This window comes from Macaca mulatta, chromosome 5 (assembly GCF_049350105.2).
Source record: "Macaca mulatta isolate MMU2019108-1 chromosome 5, T2T-MMU8v2.0, whole genome shotgun sequence".
Taxonomy (NCBI): Eukaryota; Metazoa; Chordata; class Mammalia; order Primates; family Cercopithecidae; genus Macaca; species Macaca mulatta.
The window spans coordinates 104,440,271-104,467,049 of NC_133410.1; the positions used below are offsets into that span (position 1 = coordinate 104,440,271).

General features: G+C 36.2%; 1 protein-coding gene across 14 annotated transcripts in view; it reads left to right on the top strand.

Moving 5' to 3' along the window:
- Positions 1-26,779, top strand: part of BMPR1B (bone morphogenetic protein receptor type 1B) — a 395,286-nt gene that overhangs the window by 343,216 nt on the left and 25,291 nt on the right. For all 14 annotated transcript variants that reach the window (XM_078001799.1, XM_078001793.1, XM_078001801.1 and 11 more), the window contains 6 exon segments: positions 884-1,043; positions 10,957-11,059; positions 11,912-12,014; positions 20,449-20,545; positions 21,628-21,766; positions 26,548-26,740. In XM_078001799.1, the coding sequence (XP_077857925.1) occupies positions 901-1,043; positions 10,957-11,059; positions 11,912-12,014; positions 20,449-20,545; positions 21,628-21,766; positions 26,548-26,740 (778 nt within the window). In that variant the 5' untranslated portion in view covers positions 884-900.

Sequence of the window (26,779 nt, forward strand, 5' to 3'; positions counted from 1 at the left end):
ACAAAATAGATATTAATGAATGCATGTCCTCTTCTATGTAACAAATATTCTAAGCTGTTGACATGAGGTTTGGTGTCTATAATTATCTCCATTTTAAGGATAAGAAAATGAGTCACAAGATTATTTATAAAGTTATCTAAGGACAGCTAACTTAGTAAATAGTAAAGCCTAATGTTGAACCCAGAACATCTCTTTCTGAGAGATCATGTCTACCAAGGTGCCTTCTATCAAAGATGGTAGAAACATCACTACAGTAATAGGTAGGCACTTTGCATTTCCCCATGCTGATGGGGAAGATGTATCTTTTGAAATATGTTTTGATGTTAACTAAGTTTTTATCTTCTTACCCAATTTTACAGATTAAATATTTCTAATAATTTATTTAAAAAGTACACAGTATACCTAAAGTAGAGAAACTCTGTGATATGGTAGAAAGACAGTTTTAAAGCTTAAACAATTTGAGTTTAAATGCTGTGGCTCCATAGTCTATTGGCTGTGTGCAGATCTCTTAAACTTTGAATCTCAATTTTCTCATCTGAAAAATGGGGATGATAGTATTTACCCGTAGAATTGCCAGATATAGTAGAGGTTGTCTATATAATGTCTCGTTGAGTTCCTTGCACTCAATTAAATATAGCTGTTAACAATTTAATACATAAAAGACCATCCTGAAAGGATATGGGTCTTTCTTTATTCTGTATGAGGCATATACTGGGGTAAAAGACATGATTTTAATCAAAATACCAAAATGTCTGCTTTTCTGTTTAAATCTTTAAGTATCTTGAATATTTCATTTTAGAATGCAATATCATGTTTTCCATTGAACAGAAGACTGGGGTAGCCTACCCCACAGATGCCTAACTCTTACTATTTCTTCTTTCAGCAAACTTCCTTGATAACATGCTTTTGCGAAGTGCAGGAAAATTAAACGTGGGCACCAAGAAAGAGGATGGTGAGAGTACAGCCCCCACCCCCCGTCCAAAGATCTTGCGTTGTAAATGCCACCACCATTGTCCAGAAGACTCGGTCAACAATATTTGCAGGTTGGTGATATTAATGATTGAAAGCTAGCTTTAACAAAAAGCCACGCTTTTTCAACTCTGCAACTGTAGGCTAGTGTTTCAAAGAACACATTTTAGAGAGCAGTGCCTAACACTGTCATAAACTCTTAGAGCTGTGCTTGTTTTAGAGAAATACTGAATTGTGTTTCATCCTGAAACAATGTTCTAAGATTATTTTTCCTCCCTCCAGACAGCACATATACACATGAACACAGACCTCAGATCCCAGGCTCCTTGTAAAGGTGCAAATGCCAATGATTTTCTTTCAAAAGACCTGGTCGCCACAATTAGTTAAACATCAGGGGCCGTCATATGCATGTGATTTTGTCTGTTTGTCTGTTTGTTTGTTTGTTTCAACCATTCATCATGCTGATGTTGTTTGTATTTTAGAAAGAACACCTAAGCTGCTGGGAAAATTCATAAACTGACTCTGGGAAGCAGTACAGTGGTAGAGCTCATGTGATTCCACCAGTTGCTAAGAAAGGCATTTTCCAAATTCTAGAAAATACTCTTTAATCGGTGATCATGTTTTTATAGATACTTTATGACATTTGAAATGACTGTTTGGCCTTTTTCTTCCTTACATGCGTTTATGCAGCTCCATCCATTCCTCTGATCACTATAGCTACATTTACTCCTTACGGTAAGGTCAACAGTGAACAAAGAGCTATAGCCTAACGAAGCCAATGTGTGCCAAGAGAGAAGTGGGTCAGCTATTCGGAAGAGCATGGCCCTCAAGAGTTAAAATGTCAGAGAAGCAGAGTGTGCCTTAAGCTTCAAGAGGGGGTGTGGACTGAAATAGGAAGGTGGACTGCTAGGTTTAGAGCCCAGGTAGAATATTTGGGCAATCATTTGAGGCTTATTAGCCAGAAGGTATGCAAAGCTGGGTCGAATGCTTTTTTTTTTCTTTCTGAGAAGTTTTTTAAAAAAGTTTTTAAGTTTCCCACGAAGCAAAATCTAATATAAGTATAAGCTTACCAGGGTCTTCCAAGAACCTAGTATATTTAGCACAAGAAACACATATTGACTAAGTAACACAGGGAGGAAACCTGGGTATATTCATAAATATATATCTCATTTAGTCAGCAAAACAACTTATTCTCACCTTTAGACAAATGAAATTTCAGATTGGAAGAGGTCTGGTAGTTTGACCCTTGTGCTACAAAGTTGTGACCACTGAATTTTATGCCAAGGTAAAATGATTCCAAAGCTCAGTTTTTTCCAGGGAAACACTGCCTCTTTATAGTAAATAGAAAAAGTATCAGGAAAGTTTAAAAATGTTTGAAAGAAAGAAAATTAGCAGGAGGAAACAAAGTAGTGTGGGGTATTTTACTATTGTGTCTAAGTCTGTGGTATTCAGAATACATCTGTGTGTGTCATTTGAGCTATTGTCCTGGTGATCAGGATTTTCCAGAAATAACCTGGTTTCAAATATTTTGTCCTATTTTCCTGATAAGCCATTTGGGTATCCTAAGTGGATTTGGTAGAAAGTATTCAGTCAGGGGTATCTGCAGTGGAAATTCTGTTGTGGGAAGAAGCCCGGCATGTTCAAAAGAAACTGTTTCTTTCTAGAGTACAGGGAGTAGGAGCAGGGAATAGGAACAGTAGAGTACAGTGGTAGGAGCTGTGTCTGGAGACAGGTCGTATAGTGACTGTGACCTGGTGGGCGATATTGAGAATGTGATCTTATTCCTAAGGGTGTTGGGAAGCAAGTGAAGGGAGTTTTGCACAGGAGTGGCTGTGGGTAGACATGATCTGATTTGTTTCTTTGCTGCAGAATATTGGATATATTAGAAGGAGACAGAAGTGAATTCAAGAATAGTTAGGTCAGGGAAATTGAACAGTGGATTGGGTAAAATCAGTTTATGTGCAAGAAAATGATCTTGAGCTAGGGTGGTGCTGGTGTAGGAGTTAATGGGATCTGTTTGAGAAATATTTAGAAGGTAGAGTTGTGTGATTATGAATTAGATATCATCTAGGAGGACAACCAGAGAGCCTTTACAAGTTCCCGGATGTAGATTTAAATGCATGGGATAGACTTTTAATGAAAGAGGACAGATGAAAAGAACCGAGTTCCAATCTGGACATGATACATTTGAGGTTTTTGATATATCTGAGTAGAGGTATCAGTATGCAGTTGGATATGGATCTGGGACTCAGAGAAGAGGTTGAGGAGAGAGGTCCAAGTGCACAGAGCATTAGTCACTGTTTGCTGTGAAACAGATAACCTCAAAACCACAATGGCTTATAATTAAAGACATTTATTTTTCATTCGGGGTTTATAAGGGGGCTGTATCTGTGCTGCAGTCTGTTTGGTTTGGGTGAGCTTCACTTCTTGCTGCTTTTTGAGTTTGGGCCTGCTGCACATTTCTTCATTTTTCTTGTTTTAATTTTGGACCAGCAGCTACTCAAGGCATATTGTTTCTCTCAGGAGTGTGAAGGAGTAATCTTTTAAAGTTTCTGCTCATATTGTGTCCTCTGACATTGAATTTTTCAAATCAAGTGACAAAATCAAGGTCACAGTCAAGGGGAAGCAATGTCCATGGTAAAGTATGAAGAACTGGGATTATTAATAGAACCATCTACCACAGTATGACTTGACCATGAAACATTTAATGCTTAGGTAAAGGGGATGTCTGCAAGATACTAAAGAATTCACAATAAAGCAGTGAGTCTGGTGTCACTGAAGCCAAGTTTACTTAGAGAGGTAGTAAGGTCAGCTATGTTGGATCTGTTAGAATAGGATAAGAACTGAAACATGGCAATCAGATTTATTGACACTGATAACTGCAGTTTAGAGATATTTAATGTAGTAGAGATGGAAGTCAGATCAAAATGGGTTATGTATTATATGGTTATCAACCTTTCATTTATGATAGCAAAGAAAAAGTAAACAAAAATACAACAGAAAGAAAAACAGCAACAGTAAAAATGGAACCCTTCGAAAGAACACAGATAAACCATTGCAGTCAACATCAGTGGGTTAACTTTGTAGAAGTTAACAGAAAACTAAAATTTATTGAATTTTTTATGAATATTAGCATGTTTACTTTTACCTTTCTTTATTCATTGTAACAATCTGATAAAGAATGTAGCAGTGTCTAGTTTGCAGTGTCTAGTTTGCTAGGTGAGAATTCCGAGGCTCTAAAAAGTTAAGTAATTTTCCATAGTCATGATAATATGATAGAAAAATTGTGGCCAGGACTCCAAAGTCCTGAATTCTTGGCCAGCAGCCAGTTCTGGCATTGGTTTTCAAAGAAGCAAACATACACTCTTGAGTAAAAGGCATATGTATTTTCCTAATGAAGTATTGATTCCAGTTGAATCTTCCTGTGAGCTAAGATCAGTCATATGTGAATCACAGGGGCTACATTTGTTTCTTTGTCCTAAGACCTATATAAATTCAGGACTTTCTACTTCCATTCCTGTAAGCACACTCTACTCTCCACCTCCAAATCGGTACTTCTCAAGCTATCTCTAGTGAAAGATAATTTTCCCTCCACAATAAATTGTATACTGATGATTTGCTACAGTATAATATAAAACAAATTCTTAGAAAAATTAATTTTTAAAATACTTGCAAAATATACGCTCCATTTTTATTGCCTATTATTTACCTTCAACAGACATAAATTTGTTCCTTTAGATTGCTATACAAGTTTTCATTTTTAAATTCACACCTTCACAGATCAGTAGCAAGCAGTTTGCTGACCTGCAGGGAAACACACCTTGAGTGATACTGCACTAAGTGTTACCCTTCCAGGTAAAACGGTGTAAAGGATAAGGTTGTATTTTCTAACGTGTACCTTAGAAAAGGGCTGGTCCAAATTTTCTGGCCTGAGGCCTTGTACCACCCAGATCTTAGTCAAACTGAGTGTTGTGGTAAGTTTCATCTTCATTATCACTTCCACCTAGCTGGAGAGAATAATCCAAAAGGAGGCAAGAATCAATTGTACTTACAAGAGAACCTGAAATTCCACGTGCTAATTTAGAGGACATGTGCAAGGTTTTAGAGGCTTGTAAACTTCTTTTCAGTACCATCAGTTACTCTACCAGCCTTCACCAAGGCCTAAGTCATTTTTGGCTTGATCTCTGTCAGGTGCAGATACAGCTGCTTCCAAAATCCATGCCATTTCCATTGATCATGACATTCACATTAAAGGATGTAGTACAAACACAGCATGACTGAATACAGTAATAGAGCCTTTTTCATATCTATATTTGAAAGTAAGGGGTAAGGCCATTGTCCTGTCTCCCTCGAGATAGCGTCTGTTTTCTAAATATCTTTCCATGTGTCACTTTGCGTTGTAATCCATCCAGTTCCATTTTCAGATTCTTCTCCTAGGATGACAGACCATCACTGCATACCTTGAGTGCTGTAGTTTCCTTGAGTAACTCTTCTTATGTGGCTTTCAACATGCCAATGTTCTGTTTCATTTTCCTGTCCTAGCAAGTGTTATCTCAGCCTTGTTTATGTATTTTTTTTTCTATATAATCGAATCTGGCTTTGCATATCATTCCTTGTTTTACTTGATGTGGTCTGTAAACACATATTTGTCTCTATCTCACCACCTCTCTCAAGTCCCTCCACTTCCTCACGAATGTTAAGCATTTAAAAAAATTACTTTTGACTGTTTTCTTCAAAGACAATCTTTAATACTTCTTTACTTATCTTACTGGTTTCTTACCAAGAATTCTCCTGGCTGGGGAGTTTTCAGGGTTTACAGATATAATAAATCAAATGGAATGTTTGTGCAAAGGATGTGCAAATGACACCAGACTGCTTAAATGAGGAATTAGATAAGCCTCCAACTCTATATCCTGAAGAGTCTCAGGGGGAAGAAAGAAAAGCGTAGGGGCTCTGAGCCTTTTAACAAAGCTTGTGTTAACGCAGGTTTTAAACCTCTTGCTGAGTGTGGTGGTGTGTTTTCAAACAGGTGCTCCTGACCTAAGGTCTCAGAGGATTTAAGTGTGCATTGTTCCAGTTTGTTTGCACATTTTACCTTGCATTCTGAATGTCATTATAAACCATCCAGGGTTTTATTTTTTCCACTGTTGCCCAGGCCATTTAAATATTGATCTATATAATTATTTTTTTCCGGCAGAAGATGTTGATTTCAAACCATTGCACCTAAGGGAATGGTGGGTTCTTCATGAGAACTTCTAATTCAGTTGTTAGAGGCTGAAATTTAAATTCACCTATGGAGGCTTTTATAAGGAAGAACTCTCCTTTTGTGCCTCTCGTGAGTCATCAGTGAGAATGTTAGATGGTCCCAGTTTGTTGTTGGAGTTAATAGAAAGTGATTGTGCAGGGCACTTTAAAATTATACAGAGAGAACTATTGAAGATTTTTGAGCAGAGACAAAAAATGTGAGATTTATCAGGCCTGCTGTATGGAATGGGTTGGAGTCAGGAGAGGAGAGAGGAAGTTCTGCAGGAAGGCCCTCAGAGCCATCGAGGTGAGATGTGGTGAGGGTCTGCATTGGGTGAAATTATACTAATGCTGGTTGAATGTAAAAACTGAGACAATTTCAACAAATCATGCACCTCATAGAAAAAAATAAACAAAATGCTAAATCATTTGGTAAGGGTATCAGGGAAGGATATCTGATAGTTACATGATCTTGAGGATAAAATAAAAGGGGCATCTCTCACATTGGTACTTTGTCATTAATGTTGTAACTTCACCTTCTGCCAATACTGTGACCCCTCAGAAGGAAAGCCAGGGAAGGGGAAAGTAGACCCACATGTATTTCATGCTATATTCCCTCTACCGCTATGGGAATCCATCATCTAAGATGATAGGGGAAAAAAAGTAGGATTGTATTACTTTGATAATTACCACTACTCAGCATTCTTCTTCGATTACTTCACAATCGGTAGAAAACACTTTAGGTAGCTTATGATGTCTCCCTGTTCCTGGAAGTTGAATGACTTTTCTCTTTTCCAGGATTGGTGGTCTTCATAGATTATGAGTTCCTCAAAATGCACCCTTGCATACTCAGCACCCAACTCTGCTCGAGTCATAGTATGCTTGATAAGTGTAAAACATACCACTGTTAACAAAGCTGTGAGCAGCTTTCAGCTATTTTAGTTAATGGACTAAAAAGCTGCACCATTTAAATGGTAATTCTAAAAGTCATGTGTATCTTTGCATTTACCTGTGACAAAAACTGAAAACTGACTTTATTCCCTTGAGTGTGAAATAGATATTTTAGAAGACAAGGTGTTCTTAAGAACTTGTTTACGGATGACCTAAAATCAGTTAACCTTTAAAAATCAATTCTGACTAAAATGTAAAAGAAATTCAAAAGAAATTTAAGAGTTGTTGTAGAAAAACTGTTAATCTTTCCAGCCAGATGCAACTGAGCAGATACCCATCATATAAATATAATGCATTCAAATTTCCTATCACTTGATTGAACAGAGCAGATAAACTCTTTTTAACTAATACTTTAAAAAATTGTTTTACAGTTAAATGAATCTTTATAAAGATCTAAACTGTTAGAGGAAAAGTTATACAAGAGTCTCTTCTCAACTGTGGTGGCTATATGAACAACACTGGGGTTTACAATAAAGATACATAAGATCTTAGTGGAAGAGTAGAATTAAAGAGACCAAAGTTTGGGTAACCCTTGTAAACACTGTACTCATGTTAAATAAAGATGCGGTCAATGCAGTTTTAGACATCTTATAAAATTGGTTTCTAACCATTCTACAACAACTAATGAATGAGTTGGGTTCCAGAAGACTGTGTTATAAATCTATTTTAACCATAATAAATGAAATAAATTTTTGACCATAATAAATGCATCTATTCTCTGAATGCATATCTACCTAAAAAGAGTATTGCTTGGTCCCTTGAAGCTTTAAAACAGGTAGACACCTTTCTTGCAAGTGTATGTTCACCTGGGCACACTGAAAATATCTTGAGGCAGTTAAATGCCTCATGATTTTTCTAGATGTTCCTTGTAGACTGTCCTTTACTTTTGGAATATTTGGAAAACTTAAGGAGCCTGGAACCTGTATAATCATCCAAGAATTGGAACAAAATTGTTTCTGTTTTCTTTTTCTTTCCTTATCATATTATTTTTCTTCTTTCCCTGAATCCTCTTCAAGCAAAACAAGACTTGTATTATAACTGCTTTGACTTCATGCAGTCTTTAAATTCTCCCGTGCTTTGCTTTTTCATGAGTTAACATTATGTCAAGAGGCAATTAGCACTGATGACTGAATAGCTTGTGCACCCAACTACTGTTTCATTTTGCTATCACTTTTCTTTGTCTATAACACAGGGACAGCATTTTTGAAATGTTACATCAATTGTCGTTTTATTTCATTCATAATCATTACTAAAGTTCCATGATTCATCCTATGTTCATGTATATATCTCACTTACTTTCAATTTTGTTTAAAATTATTTCCACTTTTATTTCCTTTGTGATTCTTCATCTTACCTTTTTATCATTTTCAATACTCTGGGAATGAGGGTAACAATCTATATACAAAACTAAGCTTGAACATGGCAACCAGGCAGCAGAATGTTCACATAGGCCAATGATAGGAGTTAATTGTGACAGCCTGTAGCCATCTCTTAGAGTGGGCAAAATTGATTAGCTTTGACTGGGGAACATAGCTTTGTTTCCATTTGTACTTGCTTTAGGGTTGAAAGTTTTCAAGTAATTCTTGAACTTCTGTAATTGTAGTGCTAGTTTCCGGTTGATGTTCCTTGCTGGAGAGCAATGGCAGTGGGAAGCATAGAAATTAATTTGCTTTGTGGCAGCTAATATGCCATTGAAATGCTCTCTCACCTCCTTTCTTGTCTTCCAACTAAATATTTGATTCCTTTGTGAATTTATGGCTTATGAGACATGGACTATTTTCTCAGGGTCTCCCTCCCTTTCCCCTCTTTATATGTTTAGCTCCTCTCTCTTTGTAGACAAGGGGTATTTTTAAAGCTTGAATTTACTCTCTCTGATGTTTCTTTATATTTCCTAGGACATTGTAGCAGTAACTTGACAATAGCTTTACCAGCTTTTTCTTTGCCTTTTTTTTTTGATTCTTAAAAGTTGTCTAAAAGTACATTTCTATTTACTCATATTTTGAGTAAGAAGAACCCATGATAAGGAGAAATTAGTCTTTAGATTTAATTTAGGATACTTCTCTAGCCCCTATACCTTCGTGATATCATAAAATTAGAATGACTGTGATTTCTGATAATTTTTGAATTTTGATTTTGATGAGAAATATAAGTTATACATGTAGTCTAAATATGACGGAAAAGAATAAAAAAGTCACAGGTGTTACTTGTTCATATTTTTAAAGTAAATTTCTAAGGAACAGATATTTTAATTATTTCATTCGGTGTTTACATGTTTTACGTTTTTATAGCAATTTCAGTAAACTGGTTAAAAAGGCCCAAAGAGTTCAAGGCATGGGCCGTTCAGAGACAATCTTTCTTCCACAACAATATTCATGCTTTTTGACCTTGGTCTAAGAGAAGGATTTATCATTGGTCCTTTTTAGCCATTCATTATTAGTATGTTTGAATTTTGTTGTGCTGGCTCTTATTAAGTGAAGTATTTTGGATCACTTGAGGCTTATAAAACAAGTAAACAATTCTGAGGGTGTTGATAATAACTGAAGGGCTAACATATAGCAGCATGCTGCTACCACTAAGACAGAATAGACAAACCCACAAATCATGGCTAATACCATTCTCAGAGCTTTATTCCCATGACCTTTCAAGATTACATTGCCATATCTGTCTTGGACGCTGAGCATGCATATGTATGAGAAAAGGATGGAAATATAGTTTAGCACTTTATTTCTTAAAACATTCAGTGCTGGCATATGAGTTATATTGAGAGTCTTCACAAACTTGTGAAGATATCAATGTCTGTTTACAAACAGTTCTATATATAACAGATTTGTTTTTTATTTTAGTCCTAAAGGGCATAGCAGAAAACACATGGTGAAGTGAGAGGCCCTTGATTCAAGGCCCAGTTCTGTAACTGTTGGTTCTGTGACCTTGTACACGTTTGCTACCCTTTTATAATTTTAATTTCCTCAATGTAAAATGGGCATAATAATACTTTATTTTTCTTATTGTTGAGAGGATTAAATGATGTAGAATAAGTGAAAACTATTTTTAATCTGGAAAACCATACAGAATTTAAAATTTTCTTTCCACTATCTTATCAAGATCCCTTCTTTCTGTTGCCCATCTTTCCTCCACCCCCAAATGAAGCCCATACATCTTACAACAAAGCTTAATTTCTTCATATGACAGGATATCCCAGAAGCAGAGGTACTAAATGTAAGAATCTCAGTTATGCTATGCTGATCCTAACTCCTACCTGTCTTTAGTTTTTGTGCTTTAATAAGAAATAAGTGTATTTCACTGTCTCAGAACAAGTAGAACAGGATAAACAGTCACCTGCCTGGATTGACACCCTTGCACTCCTTGTCACTAACTGTAAGACCTTTGAAAGTTACTCAAGCCCTCTGAGCCTCAGTGTCCTCATATAGAAAGCAACAGTAGTGCTACCTGGATTTGTCTGGAAAAGTAATATCTGTGGAGGGCCAAAATAAGTGTTCAGTAATTGGTATCTATGGTTGTTCATGGTAATTAATGATGTATGTTATACGGAAATGTTAGATCCTTCTTTCTCACAAGTTTCTGGACAGAGGAGATGTTACAAAATATTTTTATCTTTATTAAATCCATTTTCATAAAAGGAAGCTTTTGGATTGTCTTAACAGATCATTGACGTTCTCCTTGTTGGAATAAAACAAATGATACACATCACTTATTTCCTTTTTCCCTAGATATACACACACACCGACTCTCACACACACATTCTGTTTCTCACTTTGCCTGTTTGATCTTCAGCACAGACGGATATTGTTTCACGATGATAGAAGAAGATGACTCTGGGATGCCTGTCGTCACTTCTGGATGCCTAGGACTAGAAGGCTCAGATTTTCAGTGTCGGGTAAGGAAGATAACTTGATTCTGTAACCTTTCATTGGCTAGATTTCCAACAAGTTTCAAGCAAGATAAAACCATTCTTTTTCTTGGCCAGCCCATTTTTAGTATAGTCACGTGCTGCACAAAAACATCAGCAACAGGTGGTATGTATGATGACAGTGGATGGTGGTCCCATAATATGACAGCACCATATTTTGACTGTACCTTTTCTATGTTTAGATACACAGATGGATACTATTGTGCCTTAATTGCCTACAGTATTAAGTTCAGTGACATGCTGTATGGATTTTTACCCTAGAAACAATAGGCTTCATCTTATAGCCTATGTGTGTAGTTGGCTGTACCATCTGGGTTTGTGCAAGTGTACTCTGTAATCTTCTCACTATGACAAAATCACCTCATAACACATTTCTCACAACGTACCCCTGTCTTTAAGTGACACGTGATTGTAATTTAGATAACTGAAATTTTCCATTGGACCAATTCTTCCTTCATTTTGAAATCAAATATTATTTTTATTTTTGCGGTTAACTACTTTCTTAGTGTCCCATTAGAGTATCTTCAAAATCCAATTTAGCTTGTTGCATTAATCCAAACCTTCTTCCTCAGTTTATACAATGCACACTAGTTATTAGAAATGTAGTAGTAATTTTGTTGAAATGCAGAAGTTGCAGTAAGATAATACATGGTAACTTGAAATAAATTAGCTTATAGAAGAGAACATATTTAAGGTGTTTGAGTGAAATTATTAGAATTTTAAATTAGTTCTCTAAATAGTGAAATTTTTAAAGTTTTAGATGATGTGACTTTGAAATTCAGAAAAAACTCACTAATAGCTGTTTGGGTTCAATTATAGGACACTCCCATTCCTCATCAAAGAAGATCAATTGAATGCTGCACAGAAAGGAACGAATGTAATAAAGACCTGCACCCTACACTGCCTCCACTGAAAAACAGAGGTAAGCGAGGAAGGCTTCCAGGCTGGAAAATCATTAGGTATCATGAAAATAAAAACTAAAAACTAGAATCATTCTCTCTCAATCTACCTGTACCACTTGCCACTGCTGGAGCAGAGCACTGAGACCAGATGACATGGAACCATCATTCAAAGACATGTGAAAGTAGTTTGTGGGAAAAAGTCATATGTGACTTCACTTTTATGACTTTTATTTTTTCCCACTTCTGTTCAGAAAATTGCTATTCCTAGAGTTTATAGTGTATTTCAGGGTGGAGGTGGGAGATAGCACTCTGCTTCTCCCTGAAAGTTATTCAGAAGTTGTAGTTCACCCAAAAACTACCATTTGACTATATTTATTTTAAAAGTAAGACTTACAAAGGACTAAATTAAACATTATTTGCTATATGGCATTTCCTTTTGTTTATGCTAGAGTAACACCTTTTAGTCAAATCATATCAATATATTGATAAAATGGGGAAAGTGTCCAAAAGTTTTCATTTCAAAACTTACCCATTTAAGTGTTGTTACTTTAAAATGACAAATATTGCATCCCAAGAGACCTTTTGTTTGCAACATCTCTCATTTTCCCTTTCTTGTCCTCCTTGCTTTCACCACACACGGACACACAGACACACACACACACACACACACAGATTTTTTTTGTTGTTGCAGAGTTTTAAGTCGTAAATATTATCTAAGTGATTTAAAGTGATTTTTCATGATTGATTTTATTTCTTGAGAACAGAAAAATCTTTCCAACATAATATAATAGAATTTCATGACTTTATTTTGCTCTTTCTATTTTGTTTTTGTTTTGTTTTGAGACAGGGTCTTGCTCTGTCACCAAGGCTGGAGTGCAGTTGTGTGATCATAGTTCATTGCAACCTCTACCTCCTGGGCTTAGGCAGTCCTCCCACCTCAGCCTCCCCAGTAGCTGGGAAAACAGGTGCACACCACCACACCCAGCTAGAATTTTGTGACTTTGATAACATTTTTTAACATTTGTTCCTGTTCTAGCCTAGAAAGCTATACAAGATTGATTAATAATAATTCACATCAAAGCCTCACCGGCATTTTTTTAATTGTGGCAGGCAACATCCTAGGTATTAGGAATACAGAAATTAATGAAGAAAATTATTCCTCCCAAGAAGTGTACATTGGAATATAAGAGAGAACCATGTCAGTAACTATATTTGTTCAGGAATAACTCAGTAGTAGAGTTAGATTATAAAGTGTATTAAGGACATAATAGAGTGAGTGACTGGCTCTGCCTGGGGGAGGAGGTTGTCAGAATAGCTTCTTAGAAGTGATACTTGAACACGACTTTAAGGATGAACAGGAGTGTGCTAAGTGGATAAGGCAGGATAGGCTAAGTATATAAAAAGTTTAAAATTTAAATGGCTAGCGTTAGCCAAACATTCTGCTAAAAATTACGTTAATTAATCAATTTTAACCTCACAGCAGCCCTGTGAAGTACATAGAATTGTTCTTCCAACTTTAAAGGTAAGGAAAATGCAGCACGGGAAGGTTTATTAACTTCAAGTTTGCATAGCTTATGAGTAGCAGTGACTCTAAACAGATGCAGTAGTAAGTGCAGAGGTCTGGTTTGTAATATTTGAGAACCGTTTACTAACTACAGGAGTATGAAACAGTATGACTGGTTGGAGAAAATCTCAGAATTAAGAGATGAGGACTGGGCACAGTGACTCACACCTGTAATCTCAGCACTTTGGAAGACCAAGGTGGGAGGATTGCTTGAACCTAGAAGTTCAAGACCACCCTGGGCAACATAGCAAGGCTCCATCTCTACAAAAAACAGTTTTTAATGATCTGGGCGTGGTGGTGTACACCTGTAGTTGCAGCTACTAGGGAGGCTAAGGTGGGAGGATCACTTGAGCCTGCAAATTTGAGGTTACATTGAGCTACAGTCATGCCAGTGCACTGCAGCCTGGGTGACAGAAGGAGACACTCTCTCTAAAAAAATTTTTTTAAATAAGTAAGAAAAGAGAGATGGGGCCAGATTTCAGTTCAGTTAGGAGTATGAAGGTGAGGGAGCATTATCTGAGGAGGATGTAGGAATTTAGAAAAATAGTGGAATAAAACTCCAAAGGACAGAGTGAAAAGGCTTAGAAAAGAAGGGTAGGAACAATGAGAAGAAAAGTTCTTAGTCCAGGGCAGTGTGGAGATGAGTGGTTGGTGGACTCTACTGAGCATTGTGTAAGGTGGCTGGCTTTGGTGGAGTTTAGTAGCATTAGAATGTACTGCTTTGAGCTCTGAGGGTCTCAGGTGGTACCTAGGCAAGGTCTTTCCAGATTCCACTGCTTTGCCAGTGCCTAGGCAAGGTCTCTGCATAGTCTACTGAGGTAGTGCCTAGTTCCAAAGTCTCAGCAGATTCTTACCTTTTTGGCTCAGCTATTCTGGGGTCAAGTAAATGTCCCAGCAGATTGTAGTCTGAGAACACTGATGTTTTTACATAGCTATACCACAGAGCTGCTGCTTTTTTGGTTTTTTTTGGCCTCTACCATATACACATGTACAATTTTTTATTGAAATTGTACTAGATATTTTACTTTCTAGCAGTATGATTTTTTTCTTCTATTTCTTATTGCAATTGTGAACCATCTTCTAGTCTTATAAAAACAGTCCTGGCATTTTAAGCAGTTACAAACTAATTATCGGAGAGGTGACAGTAGTGACAGAATGCAGTTTTGTTATGAAACCACTGGTGATTCTTAACTTGCCTCTCAGAGTGAACCAGACTTCCCCCGGGAGCTCTCAGTTCTACTTCCCAGAGCAGTTGGAGTGACGGCGCAGGTAGAAATCTGCTTTCCTGTAGAGAGCTGAGAGCTGTGGGCCCTGCTGTTTTCCTGATAGGTATCTGGAACTGTTCACTTTCTGAGACTCTGGCTGTGACTTAAATGTTTACATTGTTAGTGCTCTGAGTACAGGTAATGGCAGATTAAAACATGACCAGCTTGACCAGCAGAAACAAAAGGTTTATTGATAAGGATCACCTATTCATGAGAGAAGACCAGGGGGCTGCCGGGGATAGGGTTATGGGGCAAATAAAAGGAAAATGGGAAGGTAATGCTAGCCTTAAATAAAGTGCTTGATGGTAAGGAAAGAATCCCTTGATCCTTCTGGTCTCATTGCTCTCATAAATCAGAAATATAATAAGATAAATAATAAACAGTGTTCTTGCAGCTCAGGGTATATCCTGTATCTTGCATTTACATGGAAAGTAAAAGGCAGGGAAACTTGGAGTTTTAGTAAAATTACATCATTGGAATGGAAAAGTATTCTGTGTTCATATACTGATAATATAGTGACATTGTAATTATGTGGATAGTTCTAGTTTTAATTGAGTATCTAGCATTCTCCTAAAATCTAAAATTTTTGCAAAATCTTTTGTTATCTTTAAAATTGGAAATGCATTTAAGCTAAGTTTCTAGTGGCAGTCTTAACGTATTTGTGTGTTACAGTCTTTGGATGCCTCTATCTGTATAAAAATATTGTGAATTGTGCTTTCACTGGCTGAGGTATTGTGACACCTTGAATTTATTTTTAACTCTTTATATAAGCTAAGAGAGGGAGGAATGGAGGAAAAAATCTGCTAAGGCCATTTATTATGTTAAATTTTAGCCTGCATAACATTAAGAGCTTACAGATTATTTTCAGGATTTACTAACCAGCATGTTTAGACAATGAATGCTCAAATTATATATAATTCCTGTTTGTGTTGAGCCCTGAATGACTTTTTACACATGCTATAATATGTCAAGTTCCTGAGCTCTCTTTTCCTAGATTATTGGTAACATTTCTTAATTTATTAATATAATAACTGCTTGTTTTAGTGGCCTCTCATTTAGTGTTTTCAGATGCAGATTACTTTCATTAGTATTTTGCAACTATTACAAATCATAAATAGCTATTAAACATATATATTTTAGACTGATGAGTAAATCATAACACTCACCATCATGAAGTTTGGATAAGAAATTTGTAGTGGATTTTAGTTTGTAATAGATAATCCAAAGTTTTTCTGAAATATTTCAAAGATGTTTTTCTTTTTTTAAATTTCAGATTTTATTTTTCTATACAGGGAGTACATGTGAATACTGTTACATGTGTTTATTGGACCCAGGTAGTTTTTCAGCCCATTTCCCCTCACCCCCGTTAACCCACAGTGTCTGTTCTTGCCATGTTTATGTCCATGTGTGCTCAGTGTTTAGCTCCCACTTATAAGTGAGAACATACAGTATTTAGTTTTCCATTCCTTCATTAATTCACTTAGGACTATGGCCTCCAGCTCCATCCATGTTGCTGCAAAGGATATCATTTTATTCTTTTTTATGGCTGCGTAGTATTCCATGATGTATATGTACCACATTTTCTTTATCCAACACACCATTGATGAGCAACTAGGTTGATTCTATGCCTTTGCTATTGTGAATAGTGTGGCAATGAACATACAAATGCATGTGTCTTTTTGGCATATTCCTTTGGATATGTATACAGCATCACTCCTATTCAACATAGCACTGGAAATCCTAGTAAGAGCAGTCAGACCAGAGAAAGAAATAAAAGGCATCCTTAGGAAAAGAAGAAGTTAAAGCATCTTCACTGATGGTATGATTCTATACTTAGAAAAACCTAAAGACTCCATCTAGTCTGCTAGAACTGATAAATGAGCTTAGCAAGGTTTAAGGATACAAAGTGAATATACAAAAAATCAGTCACTTGCCTGCCTGCCTGCCTTCTTTCCTTCCTTCCTTCCTTCTTTCCTTCCTTCCTTCCTTCCTTCCTTCCTTCTTTCCTTCCTTCCTTCCTTCCTTCCTTCCTTTTTCTCTTTCTTTTTCTTTCTCCTTCCTTCCTTCCTTCCTTCCTTCCTTCCTTCCTTCCTTCCTTCCCTCCCTCCCTCCCTCCCTCCCTCCTTCCTTCGCTCCTTCCCTCCCTCCCTCCCTCCTTCCTTCGCTCCTTCCTTCCTTCCTTTCTTTTTCTCTCTCTTTCTTTTTCTTTCTCCTTCCTTCCTTCCTTCCTTCCTTCCTTCCTTCCTTCCTTCCTTCCTTCCTTCCTTCCTTCCCTCCCTCCCTCCCTCCCTCCCTCCTTCCTTTACTCCTTCCTTCCTTCCTTTTTCTTTCTCCTTCCTTCCTTCCCTCCCTCCCTCCCTCCCTCCTTCCTTCCTTCCTTCTTTCCTTCCTTTCTTTCTTTTTCTTTCTTTCTCCTTCCTTCCCTCCCTCCCTCCCTCCTTCCTTCCTTCCTTCCTACCTTCCTTCCTTCCTTCCTTCCTTCCTTCCTTCCTTTCTTTTTCTCTTTCTTTCCTTTTCTTTCTCATTCCTTCCCTCCCTCCCTCCCTCCCTCCCTCCTTCCTTCCTTCCTTCCTTCCTTCCTTCCTTCCTTCCTTCCTTCCTTCCTTCCTTCCTTCGTTTTTGAGATGGAGTCTCTCTGAGTCACCCAGGCTGGAGTGCAATGGCACGATTTCTGCTCACTGCAACCTCCACCTCCCAGGTTCAGGTGATTCTCCCGACTCAGCATCCTGAGTAGCTGGGATTACAGGCACATGCCATCATGCCCAGCTAATTTTTATATTTTTGTAGAGACGGGGTTTTGCCATGTTGGCCAGGCTGGTCTTGAACTCCTGACCTCAGGTGATCCGCCCACCTTGGCTTCCCACAGTGCTGGGATTACAGGCATGAGCCACTGTGCCCGGCCAGTCAGTAACATTTCTATACACCAATAACATCCAGGCTGAGAGTCAAATCAAGAACACACTCCCGTTTACAATAGCCACAAAGAAAATGAAATACATAGGAATACAGCTAACCAAGAGGTGAAAGACCTCTACAAGGAGAACTGCAAAACAATGCTGAGAGAAATCAGAAACAACACAAATGGAGAAGCATCCTATGCTCGTGGATTGGAAGATTTATTTTCAGTTTATGTGTTCATGATAATTTCCTAGATGTTCTGATTCAGGCATGCAGTATAAAATAAGCACAGCATGGGGCTGTGCATTAATCCTTAGAGTACATTACTGTTTAGTAAGATAGTGTCCTAGTTCTTAGGAAGTACACTCTCGAAGTATTTATAAGTGGATAGTGGCGTTACGTCTATAACTCTAAATGATCCAAAAAATAATACAGACATACATATAAGTAAACAAATACAAAATTTGAATACAAATATATATATGCATATTATATGTAACCATATATAGAGAGAGGCATTGGGAAAGCAAGATAATTATTTTAAAATGATGAAATGTTAACAATGAGAAATCTAGGTAAAGGGCACATTGGAATTCTTTTTTCTTATGGTTTTTTCTGTAAGAGTGAAATTATTTCAAAATAAGTAAAATCTTTGTTCACATTCATGGTAAAATAGAAATTACTGTTAACTTTTAAAAAGAATATTTAACAATATGTATGAAAATACTTATGTATCTTTTGAACTAACAAATCTACTTATGGGAGTCTTATTAAGGAAATAATCCTTAGCATGTGCAAAGATGTATGTGTAAGAGTGTTTATTACAGAATTGTGTATGTTATGACAATCTTTAGAATCTCCTGAATATATGACAGAAGATTGACTTTCTAATTAGAATGATTTTATGTGCAATACAATTTAGTCTTTAAAAGTCAGGTTGTAGCTGGGAGTAGTGGTACACACCTGTAATCCCAGCACTTTGGGAGGCTGAGGATCACTTGAGGCCACAAGTTTGAGACCAGCCCGGCCAACATGGTAAAACGCTATCTCTACTAAGCATACAAAAATAAGTGGGGTGTGATGGCTTGCACCTGTAATCTCAACTACCCAGGATGCTGAGGCACAGAATCGCTTGAACCCAGAAGACAGAGGTTGCAGTGACTTGAGATTGTGCCGGTGCACTCCAGCCACAGAGGAAGACCCTGTATTTAAAAAAAAAAAAAAAAAAAAAAAAAAAAAAAAAAAAATCATGTTGCAATAATATATAATTTCAAATAGATAGGAGGACATTGAATGTTCCCAACACAAAGAAATGATAAGTGTTGGAGATGATGTATATGCTATCTGATCACTATTCATTATGTATGTATTAAAACATTATAATTATGTGTCAATAGAAAAATATAAAAATCCTGTTGCAGAAAAAAGTATTTGTTGTTCTGGAAAATGTTCACAGTATTATAAATGAGAACAACCTAGTTATAAATCAGCATATATTATATTTTGCTCATGAACATTTTTATTGAAATGATACTGTTAGCAGTAATTTTTCCTGAGCTCAGTTGAGGAGGTAGTGATTTTATTTTATTTTGGTTAGTTGGTCCTTTTCAGTTTTTCTTCATGTAACATATAATACTCGTGAATAAAAAAAGTTACCTTGGTTGGAATAAGGTTCCCAGCCAAAATATTTAGGTGGCCATATAGTTAAAGTTATATAGTACAATTGGAAAACCTCTTGTCCACAGCATCCAAAGTCATAAGTTACAATACTACCTTTTACAATTAAACAACAGTAATCACTCTCTCAAAGGTAAATGGTGCCTTTAATAAGAATGGTACTAATGATATTACTATATAAGTGTACCTGGTTTTAAGTCAGTTTCCTCAAAATATGTCCCAGAGATCACCTGTATAAAATTTACCTGGGATGATTATTAAAAATAAAGTACTTTGAATAAAAATCTTTGGGGTTAAAGTCAGTGAATATGCATTGTATAAAGCTAAGTCATTCTGATTTATATAAAATTTGAGGAATCTGATTTGTCAAGAACTAGAGTTAAAACAAAATGAGTAGTGTTTAATAATTTGTTGTATAAAAGTATCATACATTCTTTGGCTGGAACACATACATTCTTTTAAAATATGATTCAATTTAAGAAAAAGTATGGATTTTGAAGGACATCTTTGTTTAAAACAACGCGGAACCATATATTCTCTATTTGGCAACATTTGAGGGGTCCACTTCCTTTTTATCCATTATAAGATGACTTTATGTACAACAAATTATGTTTTCTGTCCCATGAATTATATAGATATTTTTTAATACAAATTCATGGTATAGAGTACTCCAGAAACCACATAAGAAGAGCCTGTGAACCCATGAGCTGGGTCTGTAATAACGATGAACTGCCTGTTTCTCTTGTGGGTGCACAGATCCACTTACCTTTGTTCATGTTCTTTCTGTAGTTTTATCCTGTGTCGAGCCTGTGCCTTCCAGACAGGAAGAAATGTGTGCTCTTGATTAAGTGCCTAGATGAAGGATGATTCATGCTAGTCAAACTTACTTAATTTTCAGTATATGTGGGGTTTTTTTATTAATTGGTATATGAAAAGGATCTTTCACATCTTGTGTGTGATACCTAGCAAGTACCTTTAGGGAAGAGTTGCTTTCTTATTTTCGAGTAAAAGTATTCTCTAGATTATGGCTCTTTTTCTTTCTAATTTCAGATTTTGTGGATGGACCTATACACCACAAGGCTTTACTTATATCTGTGACTGTCTGTAGTTTGCTCTTGGTCCTTATCATTTTATTTTGTTACTTCCGGTAAGTTGCTAAAATGTAGATGCCAAAAATTTTAATTTATAGTATCTTCTTTATACTAATATTCTACTGCTTTTACCTGTTAGTGTTTCTCACCACAGCTTTCTTTATCCTAATTAGATCTTATATTTAACTGAAAATATCTGTTACTGTTGATAAATGTTTGTCCTAATGAAGTTACAATTAGCTACCTGTCTCATTCCTGCTTCAGAATTCAAAACTACCCAGATAAATATTTCATCCCTAGGGAAACTAGGGTAGTTAGAGAATTCAGAGACTGGTTGTTACTTAGGTTTGATTCCAAGCAGAGAAATGGCCATGTTGAACTTAAGAGTTGCTCAAATTTCTTATTTTCTAAGCTGTAACATTTCTGATTATTAAAAGATTTTAAACTTAATTTATAGATTAATCATTAAAATAAGGTCATTTATTATATTAAATTTGATAATTCCCAATTATTTTTTAATGGCCTATGAACTTATTTTCTAGATTGTGAAATATTAAGGACCTTGATATTTATGTCATTTGGCTTTTGATTAATTTATTACTCATTTGAGATACTCTTCAAATGGTCAGATAATTGATTCAAATAAATTCATTTCTAATTGAAAAGTTAGTTATTGACAAAAAGCTTTTAAAGTTTAAATTTATATTATTTCTTTAGATATGACCTAATATAAGGGAGTTAGCTATAATGTTTTGTGTACACCAAAAATTTACATATTTGATTAATTAGGGACTTTAGAAAAGATTTTAAGGAATAATATTGGAGCTATTTAGAAACACTAATAGAATGTAGTCTGCTTAGTTATATGCAATCTGAAATAAATAAAAGAAGAAAAATTGTAAATGCTTGAGACTGAGTAAAAATACGTAGTTTATTTAGTTTATTTTAAAAAATAGGTTAGCAAAACAGTAATGAGTTTTACTTGGCAAACCATAACTAAGAGTAAAAAATATGAAGCATTTAATGTATTATATTTAGGTGCTAAAATAAAACTGCTGTGATTACCATATTAGTTGCAATATTTTACTCCATCATTGCATTTCATTATCTAAAATTATCTTCATCTATCCATCTTTAGGTATAAAAGACAAGAAACCAGACCTCGATACAGCATTGGGTTAGAACAGGATGAAACTTACATTCCTCCTGGAGAATCCCTGAGAGACTTAATTGAGCAGTCTCAGAGCTCAGGAAGTGGATCAGGCCTCCCTCTGCTGGTACGAGAAGAACATATCTTGAATTTAAAGGAAATGTTTTCTGAAAGAACTGTCAATGAATATGGGGTTTCACTTACTGATACAGATAGGGCACTGGACAAGGAGAAAGCTCTGTGCAGTCTGTTGGACATCCGATCTCAGCTGCAGGGCTTCCTGATAACATTTTGACATATTGAGAGTAAGGTGATTATTTTTTAATGTAGGTGTGTGGTTACAACCCAGACCCTCAGACATTCTGATAAAGAGCAGATTAGAAAACATTAAACATGGGACCATCTTCCCTCTGTTTTCCATAAGGGTAGCATTACCGCACTTTGGCCTGGCTTTTGAAGGCTAAAATATTACAACCAACTGGCTTCTCAGTAGTTCTACAAAGAAAGAAGGTTGCTTTTCAGCTGTGGGGTTTATGTTTCAGGGTAAAGTTCTGGCTTTTCCATTCAGGAGAAGCTTCATTTTTCTGATGGTCAGCACTGTCAACCTTGAAGAGAATATGTGAGCAAATACAATTTGAAAATCAATAGTAATACACTTATTTTTTTCTAAAAGAGTTGTACAAATAGTAAAATCCCTTTTGGTATTAATGAATTAGATGCTCTCGGAATTGAAACTGAGTTCTTCCAGTGTTTCTTGCCTTCAAACTCATCTTTCCCATTACTGTGGAGTTCTCTCTTCAAAACCATTGATCTTGCAATGTTACGTCCTGGATAAAATATCCTAATACCCAATACTGCTTGCAGGTCTCCTTTCCCAGCTTGGTATGTGTGGTGCATAAACTCAACCTGCCTTCCTGACGTCTCCTCCCACCTCTCCCCAGTATGCTGCCTGGGCTCTAGCATCACCTTGGAGTAATTATTTCTCAAATACAACATATATCCGTGTCTTTGCAAATGTAATCCCTTTACTGGACATACCTCCAACTCATGGCTCAAGGTCTACCTCATATTTTACCTCTGTGACAACTTCTCAGTTACCCCAGACTAAGCCAGTCTGTTTATCTTCTGTGATAACACTTTCTTTTTAGCACTAATAATGGCCATTTAAAGTAATGTTGTAATTGGTGGTAATGTTCTTGTGTCTTTTGGTGGAGTCTGTCCTCTTTAGGGATAGAGGTTACATTTTGTTCACTTTCTATCCCCAGTAGAGTGGCTGATTTATTAAAGGCACTGTTCAATAATTTGTTATTAAAAAGCTTTCAGCTCCTGCTTTTAATAGCTATAAAATACTATCTTGTTTCTATAATGTAGATACCAAAAAATAATATTTGGCTCACATTATATAATGATTAAGAGCATATATTCTCAAGCCAAATTGTCTGGTTCCAATCCTGGCCAGACGTTGGCCTTTAAAACTAAATCAAATTCTCATTTAGTCCTCATGGCAACCCAATAAGGTAGTACCAGAAATATCAGTATAACCCAGTATTACCCATCAGGGGATACAGGCCCAGATAGGTCAACTACCTAGTATGTGGAGAAGCCAGGATTCAAACCCAGATGATCTGTGCTCTTAACATTAGTGAGATGTGAACTAAATGATGGTTAAATAAAACAAGAAAGTGCATTTGATGGGGGTAGGATGGGAAGGAGGGTTCTATAAAACTCAGTTCAATAAAGAAAAAGTCTCTATTACAGATTTATTTTCTGGTTTTAAGATTTGGTTATTAAGATAAACAATGCAGAAGTATATAGTTCTCTCTATATATATTGGTATGTGAGTGAATACCTCATCTTAACATTGATTTCTTATTAATTTTAATAACATAATGGGCAAATTAGTGCCTTGTATATAACTACGTACTTGGACCTCATGTTTACCAAATGACTTTATATGTGCCCTTTAATTTTAGATCTTTTCTTTTTCATAAAATGTCAATTTTTTCCTTCTTTAAAAGGAAATAATATCAGGCTGTTGTAAGAATTAAGAATTAAGACTGTGTGTGTGTGTGTGTGTGTGTGTGTGTGTGTTTTCTGTGTGTGTGTCTTCTCACAGTCCTGGAATAGTGATAATTCTTTGTAACTCCTTATACATTCAGTTATTCTCAGTGTACATGAAATACAATGATCTTTTTGAAAGTACAGCTGTAGTCATTGTATCTTCCAGGCATTTTATTTATACAATTAATCTAAGAAGTTGGTATCTAAGAATGTAATATAGAATTAAAATTTAGGTATAGAAGGACCAGAAACATTTGCTAAATCAAATAAAAACTAAAATGAGTCAGTTAAAAATTTTTGAAGTTATATTTTTAGGTCCTTACATGTTATAATAGCTTACTTTCTATCTTTGGGATAAGTTGTTCCTCTTCTATTGAGTATTGCCAATTCTCTTAAAACTTTATAATTAAAGTATAAAATGTATTATTAGAAAAAAAAGCAAATGCAAAAATGCTTATGTTAGGAAATACTCCATAGACTTACATGAGCAATGCTTTGTAAGATCTGTAAATTAAATAGTTTTCTTTAATAAATGTGGGAAGTTTCCACTCAAGCAAGTGATTTCCCTGTGTATGAATTTGGCTCCCAACTGCTTGGTGTCCATGTTGCTCCTGTTTCCTTGTTTGGGAATGGAGTACAGTGGACTCAACATGATGTCTCATGGCTCACTGGGCTTCTAAAGGGAGGACGACTGCATTACACATAAACTTACATGCTTATTTCCATCAAGCTTCAGTGGCTTCATGGTACATCAGCAGTTTTTTTTTTTTTCATAAAGTACGATATTTATAATCTTCATTATAAATAATATATAATATATTATGTCCCCCAAAAATGTTCATGTCCTAATCCCCAGGATTTTTCTTTCTTTTTTTTTTTTTAGACAAGGTCTTGCTCTGTCACTCAGGCTGGAGTGTTGTGGTACAATCTTGACTCTTTACAGCCTTGACCTCCCAGACTCAAGCAATCCTCCTACCTCAGCCTCCCAAGTAGCTTGTCACTACAGGTGTGTGCTACCACACCTGGCTAATTTTCATATTATTTGTAGAGATGAGTTTTTGCCATGTTGCCCAGGCTGGTCTTAAACTCCTGGACTCAAGGGATCCTCCCTCTACAGCCTCCTAAAATGCTGGGATTGCAGGCATGAGCCACTGTGCCTGGTTCCTAATCCCTAGAATTTTGTGTTCTATGACAAGGGTGAGCAAAGGTTGCTGACAATAAGATGAGACCATTCTAGATTATCTGGGGTGGCCCAATGTAACTGCATGGCTCTTAAAAGTACAAAAAGAACAAGTTTAAGTTTTTAATTGATGTGAAGTATATCTCTACAAAGAATACATTCTAGTTTTCTTACCAGATGTTACAAGAGTTATATGCTAGATTCTTTATGTCCTCTAAATTATATAAATTGTAACAGATGCTTAGCCCTTTCAGTCTTGGAACCATTGATATCAGAGTTCTTCAAATATTTTACTGTAAGTACAGATGGAATGAAGATCATATATAAAGAGACATTTAAATTTAATGCCACTTAACTCGTATTTTCATTCTCTTTGTCTCTACTCCACTCTTTATAATATTGTTTACAGCTCTCTTAGAGCTTGGTAAATAATATTATCTCCAACTTGTTAGTTTCTCTCATTAACTTTTCTCTCTAATATGCTGTTTTGTCTACTGTTTTGTGTTTTTTATTATGACAGTTAACTGTTGCATTTCAAAAATGTAATTTCCAGTAATATTTTCTTGCTTATTTTTTATTCCATCTTCATTTCATTTAGAGCTACTTGGCATTCTGTATCTCAGAATTCCAGTATGTAATCCAAAGAGGTTAAATCTATTTGGGTTGTTTCTGTTGACTCTCATTTATAGCGGCTGTTTCTTTTTGTTCTAAAGAATTCATTCTTTAGAATCGTCTCTCATTCTCTCTGTTTCTTCTCTCCCTCCATTTTTTTTGTTCTCCTTTTTCCTCCCCATTCTTGGATATTTCCTTTATTTCCCTGGGAGCCTAGGAGTGCATTACAGTTTATTTCTTATGTCATACCCGTGATCAAGTTGTATGGTGGCAAGAGTTCCTTCAAAGTACTATTATCCCACCGTAGTCACGGAATGAAAAGTATTCTGCAAATGGTTTCCTCAAGAGAGCATTTGTATCGAGGAGACTTGGCATGCTACCAACCCGTAGCAAATTTAGTACCATTTGATGCTCCCTGCTTAATGCTGAAGCCCTGGGTTCAGTTCCTCTGGTTTGAAAGGAGTCAGAGTTTAAACTCTGGATTCCAGTTCTGGTGTTATTCTTTGCCCAGACAGCAACTTGGTTTATCGTTCCCTGCTCTGGTCTCAACTCCTTCCTTCCTTCCCTCCCTCCCTCCCTCCCTCCCTCCCTCCCTTACTTCTTCCTCCCTGCATATAGATTTCCTTTATTTCTGTATGTGCCTAACAATGCATTACAATTTTGTTTTGTCATATTTTATACATGATTGGGTGTATGGTGACAAGAGTCTCTTCAGATTATGTGGTAGTCGATTATAACGGGGAAGTGCAAGTATTCTATTCTGCCAATTACTATGAACCCACTCAGGTTTTTTCTCTGTGAAAATAATAATAGTAGAATAAAATATTTCATAATTTGGAAGCAGTATTTTGAACTTTCAGAATCCACACTCAATCTCAAATATGTTTAAAAGAGTGTAACAGAAATTAATAAATACAAATAAGTTGTCTAGGTAGAGAAAAATACTGGCTAAAAATATTTTACATGCAGTAATCGTTTCTTCTCTGGAGAAAAAAAAGATTAAACAAATCTGTAGTGCTGTGAATACACTAACAGTGTGTTTTGGGATTTCACAGGTCCAAAGGACTATAGCTAAGCAGATTCAGATGGTGAAACAGATTGGAAAAGGTCGCTATGGGGAAGTTTGGATGGGAAAGTGGCGTGGCGAAAAGGTAGCTGTGAAAGTGTTCTTCACTACAGAGGAAGCCAGCTGGTTTAGAGAGACAGAAATATATCAGACAGTGTTGATGAGGCATGAAAACATTTTGGGTGAGTAAAAGTCTGCGTAGCTACGTTCAGGGTTTCCTA